The sequence below is a fragment of the Pteropus medius genome, unplaced genomic scaffold (assembly GCF_902729225.1).
Source record: "Pteropus medius unplaced genomic scaffold, Ma_sr-lr_union100, whole genome shotgun sequence".
In the NCBI taxonomy this organism is placed as follows: domain Eukaryota; kingdom Metazoa; phylum Chordata; class Mammalia; order Chiroptera; family Pteropodidae; genus Pteropus; species Pteropus medius.
Genome location: NW_024344378.1, coordinates 45,747,616 through 45,760,213, shown reverse-complemented (window position 1 = coordinate 45,760,213; position 12,598 = coordinate 45,747,616). Strand labels below are relative to the sequence as shown.

Sequence of the window (12,598 nt, the reverse complement as noted above, 5' to 3'; positions counted from 1 at the left end):
AAGGGCCAGAGGGAGTGACTAGTCAAAGCCACACAGCTAGTTAGAGGTGGAGTGGGGACTAGCCTTCAAGCCTCCTGATTCCCATCACTCAACGCTGCTGCTTCTCAAGGTGGCCTGGGCCCTCTTAAATCAGGCAGAAGGGGAGGAATGAAAGCAGGAGAGAAAAGAGGGAGGTAGGAAGTGAGAAGAGGAAGGAAGGAGAGGAGCACAGGATGAGAGAGGCCAGTGGTTTTTGACGACCCCCAGACTAAAGTCTCTTTGGCCTATACAGATGGGGAAACTGAGGCCCAGGAAGGGTGATGTCTTGGCTGAGCCATGTAGCCAGTCAGAAACAGAACTGAGATGAGCCAGACTGAACGACTCTTGACCAGGGCCCTGCCCCAGACTTCGTGGGCTGGGGAGGGAAGGCTGACTCCTACCCCCAAAGAGACTGTTTGCTTGCAACACCGACCTCCTCTTAGTAAAGAGAAACATCTTCTTTGGCTTTTGAGGGAAAAGCTATCCTTTAAGGAAAATGCAATCCTTTCAGAACCAGACGTGTGCTTGTGAGTATATCCAGGGCATATGCACACGCAACTGCGGTGTACGCTCAAGGGTCCGTGGTTTGAGGAGAAAAGATGATAGCCGAGTTCACTGAGTGTTTGCCTCAGCGCTATGCCGAGGACTTTACAGTTACTGGCTTCTTCATGTCCTCTTCACTTGGGGTCTTCACTTGGCAGAAGACACAGAAAATAGAGGCTGAGAGAAATTGGCCAAAGCCACACACCCACTGACAGGCAGAATGGAGATTTGAATCCAGAACTTGTTTACTCCAAGGCCTGTGCAACTAGTTCCCTGGTCAAGCCGACTGCATGTCTAGAACCCAGCCCTGCTTCCCACCCACCCCCGACCGCTCCATGCCCTCCAGCCTCACCCTCCTGGCTATGCGTGGATTTTCTGGGTTGTCCTTCACAGAAATGGTCAGCTTGTACTCTGGGATCCGCTCACGGTCCAGGGGCCGGTTCACGGTGACAATCCCTGTCTGGGATATGGAGGGCTGGTGAGTTGAGCAGTGACCCCTTCCCTAATTTGGGCTCTGACCCATAGATGCCCAACTGCTCTGGCTGCAGCTCCAGGAATGGCTGTGAATTCCCTCCCTAAATCACCAAAGGTATGGTCTAGAAAGCTAAATAGAGCTGGCAGGGTCTTGCCAGAGCAAGAGTAACCCACCAATGCCTAGGCGTTGCTCCCTCAACGGATGGATCCTATAAGGATCCCATGATGCCAGCAGCCAGTAACTCTCCAAGAGGTCAAGTGAGGACTTCCTGGGGAATCCTGTTATAAACCAAGTGGCACCAAAGCTCTGGCCCCATCTGTGTACATGAAAAGCCTTGGGGGGTGACAGGGACCCCAGAGATGGTTCAGCTGTGAATCCAGGATTCCATGCTTCCCACAGAGACTCCTAGTCCCAGTGGAGGGAGGAGGCTTTAGGGGGTGATGCAACCAGAAAGAGCCCAGCCGGTGGAGTAGAAATGCCTCTGGGTCAGGGTCCTCTTTTTCAGAAAGAGCCCTGGGGCCTCCCTTGGGTCAGTCCCAGCCCTACCGTGGCATTGATGGCGAAGGCCCGCTCCCGGTTGCCTGCAGTGATGTTGAAGGTAAGGAGCGCGTTGCACCCGCTGTCAGCATCACTGGCCAGAATGTGGGTGACAAAGCTGGAGACAGGGCTATTCTCACTGATGGTGACGTTCATGGGTAGGTTCAGCAGCACAGGGTCATTGTCGTTGATATCCAGCACCCGGATCCCCACCAGCATCTGGGGCATGTCGGGGGGCAGGAGGAAGGTGAGGTGAAGGAGGGGACAAGGAGAAAAAGGGACACGGAGGAGACAGAGGAGAAAGAGAAGGAAGAAAAAGTGATGGTGGACATGGTAGCTGAGGAGGAGATGATGGTTGAGACAGGGCAGGATAGAAAAGGGGTGGTACTTGAGGAAGGAAGGTGCAGTTGATCATGGAGATCAAAAGGAAGAAGAAGAAAATGATAATGAAAAAGGCAAGAGAATGAAAATGAAGATAAGGGGGAAGCCGAAAAGGTAAAGAGGCAGAGGCGGGGCAGAGGCGAGCTGGAAACGGCAGAGTGACGGGGGCCGAGGCCCGCTGACAAGGCAGCCTCCCCAGAGAGCTGCTGTTGGGGGGGCCAGCTCTGAGTGGGCATGGCTGCCAGGCCCCAGGTCCAGCCTCCATAGGTGAGCCCCAAAAGGCACTTGCAAGTCTGTTAGGGGCCCTGAGGGCCTGGACTGGCTCCAGAGCAGTATGTACTCTCTCTGGGCATGAAGGTAGCAGTGTTTACAGGAGTTTCTATGGAGAGTTCAGGGGGCTGCAAGGTAAAGCCAGTAGAATGGGGCATCCGGACTCACCGTGGAGCTGAGCGGGGGCACCCCCCTGTCACGGGCACAGATGGTCAGGTTATAGAAGGCAATGGTTTCCCGGTCCAGCTCCACATCCTTCCGGACTCGAAGCACGCCTTCCACAGGAGAGATCAAAAACTCCCCTGGGTGCCACCCAGGAGAGGCCAGAGTTAGCTGGGAATTGCCAAGAGTGGTGGAGCGCCCAGGGCTCTCCCCACTTTCTCTAGCAAGCCTCATTTGCCAGGGGTGGGAGATAGCTGGGATGTGGGTCCTCCGATGCCCTCAGCTTCAGATCCTCATGGTACCTGCTAGGTCTGAGAATTGCAGGAGGGAGAGGACCAGATCACTGCTGGGGTGCTGGTATGCATGGGCCCGCTCGTGCCCTGATGTGTCCGAGATGCCAGGCCAGTTTCCTTCCCTGCTCGTGGGCAGGCTAGGGACTGACCCTGGGTAAGATGGCCATGGTGAAAAAGTGAGATTCGGTAAAGTCGCGGCATACAAACTTAATATACAAAAACCTGTTGCATTCCTAGACACTAATGATGAGCTCTCAGAGAGAGAAATTAAAAAAACAATCTCATTTACAATTGCATCACAAAGAATAAAATACCTATGAATAAATTCAACTGAGGAGGTGAAAGACCTGTACACTGAAAACTATAAGACATTAATGAAAGAAATGGAGACACAAATAAATGAAAAGATATTTTGTGGATTAGAAAAAGTAGAGTTGTTAAAATGTCCATACTATCCAAAGCAATCTACAGATTCAGTACAATCCCTATCAAAATTCCAATGGCATTTTTCACAGAAATAGAACAAACAATCCTAAAATGTGTATGGAAGAACAAAAGACAACAACTAGCCAAAGCGATCTTGAGAAAGAACAAAGATGGAGGCATCGCACTCTCTGATTTCAAACTGTATTACAAAGCTATAGTAATCGAAACAGTTTGGTTTTAGCATAAAAACAGACGTGGACCAGTGGAACTGAATAGAGAGCCCAGAAATAACTCCACGCACATATGGTTAATTAATTTACTACATAGGAGCCAAGAACACACAATGAAGAAAGGACAGTTTCCAATAAATGGTGTTAGGAAAACTGAACGGCCACATGTAAAAGCATGAAACGGGACCACTATCTTTCACCATACATAAACATTAACTCAAAATGGATTAAAGAATGGAATGTAAGACCTAACTCCATAAAACTCCTAGAAGAAAACAAAGACTGTAAGATCCTTGACGTTGGTCTTGGTGATGAATTTTTGAATTTGATATCAAAAGTAAAGGCAGGAAAGGCAAAATCAAACAAGTGGGACTACATCAAACTAAAAAGCTTTTGCACAGCAAAGGAAGCCGTCAACAAAATGAAAAGGCAACCGACTGAATGGGAGAAAATATTTGCAAATCATATATCTGATAAGGGGTGAATATCCAGAAAATATATAGAACTTGTACAACACAATAGCAAAAACAAACAAACAAACAGACAGAAACGAAATGGGAGTCCAGAGAAGGGTGATGACTTGTCTAAGTGCCTCCAGCAAGTTAATGACAGATCAAGATTGACCTAGGTCTCTGGGGCTCAGCCTGCTACATCCCATGGGACTTGCGGTCTTTCCAGACAATACCACTCAGAACTGAGCTAGGTGGGAGATGTGGGAGGGAGGGGTGAGAACGAGGAGAGAGTAGAGGAGAAGAGCGAGGGGCAAGAAGCTAGTGGAACAAGTGGGAGTCCAGTTGGATAGGGGAAGAAAGGGTAGGCTGAGCTAGGGAGGTGGGGAGAGCCTGAGGAAGAGGGTTTACCTATATACAGTCCCCAAAGGACCGGGAACAGGGAGATAGTTACTTCCTTCACTTTCCCCTTTGACACCTGGTGGAAAAGGCCCAGAGTGGGGCACTGACTGCTCAGGAACACAGCAGGTGAGGGCACAGCAAGGACAGAGGTCTGAGCTCTCCAAAAGTTCTCTCTGCCTACCCCCTCACATCCTACTTCACCACTCCCTGCCCCAGCTCCTACTGCTCTGATTTACAAAAACAGCGCTCCAAGGCCCACCTGCAGCTGGGATTTCCCACCAGCTCTTCTACTCCCAGCAGCCCCGCAGGCTGCTCGAAGCAGGATTTCCTGAGCCTGATACTCCAAGGTCTCCAAAGAACTAGGGAATCCCTTTCTAGGGGTTTCCAAGCCCTATCTCAGTCCCCGGCCATGTGCAAGTGGGTGGCCTCCTGCCCTCTCTCTAAAGCCAGTCTCCCACTTGAAAGAAGGGAAGAGGTTCTGAAGGATCAAGAGAGCAGGCTGGGCCCAGGCTAGACCTCCACAAGGTCAGCTTGATGCGGGGGCGGGGAGTGCATAGACTAAAGGGCCCCATGCTGCAAATTATCCTCCTTGGCAGCTTGCCCTGGGGCCTGAACTTCCTACTACTCTACTTCTCCTGGACATAGGGGGTTAAAGGCAGAGGCTTTCCATCCAGTCACACCAGGTCTGCATTCTGAGTTCATTCCTCTGTGCTCTTGGGCATGTTAACTGAGATGTGTCTTGTCGTTCTCAGCTGAAAAATGAGATAATAAAGAGATACCACCATGGAATTGTGCTGGTGGTGGACAAAGCCTGGTCCGCCTTGTGTGTTATAGATCCACAGCAGCTCTTGGTATAAGTAGAGGGATCCTGAAAGGGAGTCCAGGCAGCCCTCTCAAGAAACAGGGGGCTTTCAGGGAGGATGAAGATGTAAGAAAGGGGCCCAAGGAGTGGGTGTGACCAGAAGGGGTAGCTGAGAAGGCTGAGGATGGCAGGAGAGGCTCAAGCAGATATGGCCTGTTTCCCAACTGTTTTCTTCCTCAGCTTAGTAGGGCTGGTGTGAGCCCGTTACCATGCCACTGACAGGCATGCCCTCCAGGATCAGTCTGCTCTTCCTTCTTGTGGGGAGGGAGCTCTGGCAGGCCAGGTCAGCCCAAGGAAAATTCCAAGTCTCTCTCACTTCCCCAGTGAGTTGCCACTCAGTCTCCTGGGATATTCCACAAGGCCCCAAAATTCCTAAGGCTAACCCCCAATCACATGTGGATTTAACCCCAGACGTTCTGCTCATGACTCCAAGGCCCATGGCGAGGAGCAGCCTGTGGTTTGCTGGGGCACTGCTATGAGCCCTGCATCCTGAAGCTAGGTACAGAGAGGGCTGCTTATTGGAAGAGGGCTCAGCTGCCCACCCAGCACCCACCTATCAATCAGGTTTTTTTTGTCATTCTCCTGAATAGGAACAGGACTCCCTGACATTATAAAACCTCCATGTTTGTGAAAATAGCAGAGGAGAAAGACCCTCGCTTTGCTGGGTTCCGAGCGGGAAGGCGCAGTGCTTGGACAGAGAGACTTTTGAGACATGGAAGGGTGGCATGTCAGAGCAGAGTGACACACTGTAAGTTCTGGTTGGTGGGGGATCCTGGCATGGCCCTACAGAGTGAGTTTGTATTTTAGCCCCTTAATTGCAAATTTACCCCAGGTTCTCAGTTCCAGCCTTGAACGACTCTCCAAAATAACCTCTCTCGGGCCCAGACCTCTCTTCTGAACTCCTGGCTTGTACATCCAACCGCTACCCAACACCTCAAACCTCACCTCCCCTTTTCCTCACACTTGCTCCTGCCTCAGCCTTTTCATCTGTTACCGCAACTCCCCCTCTCCAGTCGCTCAGGCCAAAACCTTGGTGTCATCCTTGACTTCCTCTCGCATACCACATCCAATCAGTCACCATATCTGTTGGCTCCACCTTTGAAATATACCAGAGCTCACCACCTTTCACTCTCTGTGGTGCCACCACCCTGGTTGTGGCTACACCATCTCCAGCCTGAGTGACTGCAATAGGCACCTTCCTTGTCTCCCCATTCCTAATCCTTAACTTCTATGGTCTGGCCTGAGCACAAGAACTGGAGTGGTCCTATTAAAACCTATGTCAAACCGTGTCCCTCCTCTGCTCCAAGCCCTCCTGTGGTTCCCACATCACTCGGAGCAAAAGCCAAATCCCAGTAATGGCCCACAGGGCCTAACATCATCTAGCCCCTCTACCTCGCTTATCTCATCTCTCCTTACTTGTCCCCTGGCTCAACTTCTTGTCAGCCATAGGGCCTTTTTGCTTGCTGTCAGGCGCATTCTAACCTCACGGCCTTTGAAGCTGCTGTTCCCTCTGCCTGGAGTACTCTTCCCCAGACGGCCACATGACCCACTCCTCACTTCCTTTAGGTCTTTGGTCAAATGTTACCTCCTTGGACAGGTCTTCCTTGAGCACCCTTTCTAGCACTGCAGCCTTCGCCCTGGCACTCCCCATCTCCCGGCTTTATATTTCCCCAAAGCACTTAGCACCTCCCAATAGACTGTCATCTACTTAATCAGTTATGCTCATTGCCTGTGTCCTCCAACTGGAGCACATGCTCTATAAGGGCAGAGATTTGAGTCTGTTTTGTAGCATTCTGTATTCTCGGCATCTGGAATATGATTGATCTATGGTAGGTGCTCAATAACTGTCACACAATCAATTAAAAATCAGGATGATCCACGATTTAAATTTCCAAATTTTTCTACTTTTAGAAATGTGAAATTATGGCACTCCCGGGCCTGCATTTCGACATGGCTGCCGCTAGCAGGAGCTGAGTTGTGGCTGCAACAGCCCCCACTGTTCCCGCTTGTCTTGCCTCGATCCCTTCACCCATGTGTATTTCCTGAGTGACCCCAGTAGGCCTTTGAGTGTGGAATTCCTACTCTATAGAAATGAGTGACAACTGACTTGAGAGAATTGGCTCTGGCCATAAACCCCAGTCTTTAACGGAGGAGAATGCCAAGGTAGTTGTGAAGGCTACTAGTGGGTGATGAGATGTGCAGAGAAATCCCAGGGATGAATGTGTGCAGCTGAGGGATCCTGAGGGGCAAGGATGTTCGTCCTTCCTCCGCTCTGGAGCCTTTCTCTGGGTATGACACAGGGGCATTTTCTATCTGATTCTCCAAGGGGTCTGTGACCCTCCGAGGCTACCAGCCTCTGTTCCCAGATTTCAGAGTGTTCTCCTCATATCCATGTAAGGAAGGTTATTTTCATCATCTTATGGGTGGGGAAACTAAAGCCCAGAAAGGGCAAGATCACATAGCGGTGGGGCTCCCTGCCTTGAGGCCTCCTTTCTCATTCTGCTCCTGAGTGAGAGTGAGGGGGTGGGGTCACAAGGCCCTCAGATTGTGCTGTCCCCACTGCCCAGCTCGGGCCCCACTCACCCAGAGGGTCTCCGTCCATGATGCTGTACTCCACCTGCCCATTGGGGCCTGAGTCCTGGTCATGGGCCAGGAAGGTCCATACTCTGGGCCCTGGTTGGCCCTCAGTGACATCGAATGGCCCTTCATAGTCTCGGGGGAAGGTGGGCACGTTGTCGTTGATGTCATTCACATTCACGAGCACCTGAGATGGTGGACAAGTTTAGCTGGGGCTGACCCCGGTCAGCCCTGTGCTGGGCCCAGATCCCTCATCTGGAAACTGGACCCAATAATCCTGCCTCATGGGGCTGATGCAAGAGTCGTATGGGATAAGGGATGTGGGAGGGCCTTTTAAGCTTTGCATAGATGAGTTATTGTTATTGTCAAAGCCTTTTTATAGGCGTAATTGTATTATTGATAACAGTGCTGTGAACTTCTATTCATTACTATACTGTGATGATTTTACATGGTCTCATTTCGTCTTCCCACACACTGCAATAGTTTTTATTATCTCCCTTTCATAGAGCAGGAAAGTGAAGCTCAGGAAGGTTAAGTGACTTGCCCAGAGTCACACAGTAAAAAAGTGGAAGATCAGGGATATGAACCCCTGTCAATTTGACCAGAGTTTGTGATCTTCCCATGGAGGAGAGGAAGGCAGGTATCATGGTCTGATAGGTACAGCCACACGAAATGGTGTAGTAAACCCCTCGAAGTCATACGACAAGTTTGGGTGGGTTGCCGAGATCAGGACAGGGCTCTTGGATTTAGGTGTTCCTCTTGGACAATCTTTCTTCCCTCCTTCCCCATTGGAGCTTTCTGGGCTTCATACTCCCATCACCCCCAAGTTGGGGCTCTGTCCCACCCACCGTGGTTGTGGAGGTGAGGCGGCGTGACAAGATGGGGCACTGGTCTGTGGCAGTAACGATCAGGGTGTATCGGCCATGGCTGATCTCGTAGTCCAGCTCCTTGGCAGCACTGATGACGCCCTGGGGGATATATAGAAGGCACAAGGGCGGATCGATGGGTGTTGTGTCTGGACCACCCTGGGGATCAGCTCCTTCATAGAGCACCCTCTGACTACCCCAGGAAGTAGGCCCTGACATCTTGGCTATGATAGGGAACACTTATTCCCGCCCCACCCAAGCCTTTTATCCTCCTGCACTGGCTGCCCCACAGTTTCCGCCCAGAGTCCATCTTTGCTCTACCCCTACCCCCATCCCTGGCATGTCACTGAGTTCCCCTCCAATTCCTTCAGCAAGTCGACCCTCCTCTTGGGCCCCACCATCAGCTGCTGACCGTGTGTCTGTCCATATGGAAGGTGTTGACGATGTTGCCCGCAACGATGGCGTAGGTAACTGTGCCATTGGGCCCCTCATCCAGGTCCAGCGCCTGGATAGTGAGGAGGCTGGCGTTGATTGTGTCCGGGCCCTCATCTAGTAAGATCGCATAGTGGGGCTGCTGGAACACGGGCGCGTTGTCATTCTCATCCACAATAGTCACGTACACGTGCGTGGTGGCCTGTGGAAAAGAATGTGGCCAGGTTTCTTGGTCAGCTGGCTAGAGAGGTTGAAGTGGAGCCAGCTGTATATTCTACTAGGCTGAACTCACAGTGTGATCCAAATGGTGAGAGAAAGGGAGAAGGATAAGATGGAGGGAAGTCACAGGCTGGAGGAAATCACAGAGACTCCACCAAAAGCTAAGCTAAGTAACTGCTTAGGTCCAAGATGGCACTTGCACCACCACTCCTTTGTCCATGCCCATAGCAGACATCACTAATCAATCATGGCACTGCTGAGGCCCGATGCAAGCCCAGCATCCTTGGCAGCTCAGTGACCTAGGGATTAAAATTGGTATATAAGATGAACCCCAGTAACCACCACCATAGTTTTGCCTGAGCCAGGACCTTACTGACCCTGGGCCTCCATCCAGATCACAAAAGGCAAGAATGTGATGTAGTCAACCCAATACAGTATTTAAACTTCGGCCATTGTTCAGGTAAATGTAAGAAATGCCTATTTTCAGGATTCTAAAGGAGGAAGACATTTGGGGCAATTTCATGGGAAGAATTTGTTGAGTGGTGAAAAACATGCTTACAGAACATGCTTCACTGAAAGAACAGTTTCTACAACATGTTTCCTGTGACTGGCCATTTTTGGCTAATGCTTGGTCCAATTGGATCACATGTAATATTTAGCCAACTGGAACTCAGTGATTAGCACCATAGAGAAATGGCTACTGTGGCACTTCACAAGCAGAGTAGCTAAATGAGAGAAAGAAGTTAGCTATATGCTGGTATTCTTTGTCCCTTGCCTCATCCCCTTCCCGCCCCCAATTCTCTGTTTCTCCACCTGAGCGGGTGTCCCCCCATGGACTACCTCACCTGGGCTCCCTTAACATTTGGCTTCCAGATGGGTTTGACCAATGGGAGGTCCTGACAGAAGACGGGAGGAGTAAGGAGAGAGAAGTGGGGTGTTTATTTCCCATTCCTCCTTTCCTCACTGTAGTTCTGCCCATGGCTGTGTTTGTCCTGCTGGGTAGCCCCCTTTCATAGCTCCAGCTTTCACTAGGCTCTGGTCACCTCACCTCCTCTTCTTGTCCTTTTGGATACGTGGGTGGCAATGGCTTCCTGCAGTTGCTAGTCTGAGAGTGCTTTGCCAGCTCTCTGTAAACAGGCCCTCCATTAAACTATCTTTGGTTGAGCCCTGACTGTGCCATATCTTTACTGTCAGGACACTAATACAAACCATTTGTCAGCGCAAGAGCACTACCTTGGCGGAAAGGGGCTGGATTTCAGCCTCGCTGATAGGGGCGGCCGTGTTGACATTTCTCCACTTTTCCAGACTCCTGGAAGTGGGTCTAACAATCTTTCAAGCTGCAGGGGCTGGGAGTGGGGGATTCTAAAGGAGCTGCCCCATGGAGCCTGTTCTGAGGCCAGGCCTGAGCTTGGGAAGGGAAGGGTGAGTCTGACTTCCTCTGGCCTCTGGGTTAGGAGGAAGTCAGTGCCCCGAAGGTCCTCCCAGTTGAGCCCTTCCTGCCCTAGCATTGAGAAAATAGTGCTTGAGGTTTCTGAACCATGCCCACAGCTTAGGCAATGCCTCTGTGTCTCACCCTGCTGCAAACTCAGAAAACTCAGCAGGTGAGAAGTGTGGTGGGGAGGAAGGACTGAGAAGGGAATGTCACGTCACCGGCTGGCTCAAGTGTTCTAGCCCTCTGGGGGAAGGGCTTGGTAGGGCGGTTGCTTTCCTCTCCCTAATCCCGGGCTCCCTTCACCCACCTCCTAGGCCCTGGGGCAGAGAAAATCTGTTTTCAAGGGTGGTTTGGGCAAGGCCAGGCCAGGAAGGGATGGAGGGTGGGGGTCAGGTGCTCCAGGGTCTTACCACTGAAGGACCCTACCTCTGCCAGAGGATGGCCAGGGTGGAAAGAGGGCCTAGTACCTACCTGATTTCAGTTGGCTTCGGACTTTCTCTGGGTGAAAGAACTCATATTCTGCTAGTAGGAAGGGCCCTGGCTGTTTCTGAAGTAGGGTTATAAAGTCAGGTTCATAACTGAGGACCTAGGTTATATCCTGGCAGTCGCTAGGGCTCCCATTCCAGGGTTTTTTCTGACTCCAGGGGGACTGGGCCTGCACAAGATCACCTAATAATAGTACAATACCCATTCTTCCTCTTTTGTGGCCTTTCCTGCCCCAGGAGAGAGGGCTGAAAGCTCTTACAGAGCCTCTGATTTAGATCAGGGCACCCACTGGGCATCCAGAATTCCTGGCTACCCTTGAGTCCCACTGCTCTGATTCTTGACCCAGACGAACTCTGTCTGTCCTCTGTCCTTAAGCCTGGGGGTTGCCTATAAGCTCAAGATCCCTAATGAGTTGCTGTAGGCAGGAAAAAAAAAAAATCCCTAATGGGCCAGCAAAGCTCCTGGAAGCTTCAGCCAGGCTGAAGTAAACTGGTACAATGGCTGTGCCCTTTCTCCTCCTAATCCCTGGCCCTGGCCATTGTCATCTCTATTCCTCCATTTAGGAAATCACTTACTCACTTATTCATCAGTTTACCCATTCAGATAAGAGTGCATTAAACATCTGCTCTATGCCCAGTTTTGTGCCAGAGACTCAGAAACATCAGGTAGAGGCCCTCATCCCCAAAAGCTCATGATCTAGCTCAGAAGGGCAGATGAGACCAGATGAGATCAACTGTTGGTAACCACAGACCTAATATGATAGCTGACGGGGCTATAGACAGTAAAGACTGGAGGGGGGACCCTCAGGGGAAGTTCAGGGCACATTGCGAAGGGGAAAGACTTGAATTGAGCTCTGATGAAAAGAATTTGGAGATAGATATCACCAGTGGTGCCAGTGTGCTGAATGGGTTGCAAGAACAGGGCACTAGTGGTTACGGTACATGCAAGTGGTCCTGAGGATGTCCAGGCACAGGGAGTGAGATGGTGCAAAGCAGGAAGGGAAGCGGGGCCCAGGGAGAGAGAAGCACTGATGATTTTCTATGGGACACACTACCAGATGTTATGTACACACACGTGTGTCCCAGTGTAGGGATATGCCAAGCCTGTTGTGTATTCCTGTACCTGTGTCACATCTGTGTGCAGTGTGCATGTGCATAAGGGTGTTGCAAGCTCTGGAATCTACAGTCAAGCCTGCTCCAACATACCTAGCTCTTTACCAAAGTTAGATTTTTTTCATTCATTCATTCCATAACTGGGCGTGTCTACTACATATCAGGCCCTGGGCTGGGCTGAAGGTTGTAGGGTATCAGCCCCTGCCCCCACACAACTTAAAGGCTGGTGAGTGAGGGCAGACATAATCCACAATGACTATGTATCCTGCTAAGTTACAGGTGGATACACTTCTCAGGTTGTGCGACAATACTAATCCTCTCCAAACAGGAATGGAGGAGAGTAGAAAAGGGTTTCAAGTGGAGATCAAGTGGAGCTGACTCACTGGGACACTGGCTGGCTCCCCCGTGGTGCGAGTCAGTGGGAAG

General features: G+C 50.9%; 1 protein-coding gene across 5 annotated transcripts in view; it reads right to left on the bottom strand.

The window, feature by feature from the left end:
- The window catches only part of CDH23 (cadherin related 23), a 391,288-nt gene that overhangs the window by 24,265 nt on the left and 354,425 nt on the right, over nucleotides 1–12,598 (bottom strand). For all 5 annotated transcript variants that reach the window (XM_039872055.1, XM_039872057.1, XM_039872056.1 and 2 more), the window contains 6 exons: nucleotides 8,904–9,125; nucleotides 8,474–8,593; nucleotides 7,632–7,812; nucleotides 2,393–2,526; nucleotides 1,583–1,792; nucleotides 914–1,021 (listed from right to left, as the gene is read on the bottom strand). In XM_039872055.1, coding sequence (XP_039727989.1) covers nucleotides 914–1,021; nucleotides 1,583–1,792; nucleotides 2,393–2,526; nucleotides 7,632–7,812; nucleotides 8,474–8,593; nucleotides 8,904–9,125 — 975 coding nt within the window. The remainder of the gene's footprint in view (nucleotides 1–913; nucleotides 1,022–1,582; nucleotides 1,793–2,392; nucleotides 2,527–7,631; nucleotides 7,813–8,473; nucleotides 8,594–8,903; nucleotides 9,126–12,598) is intronic.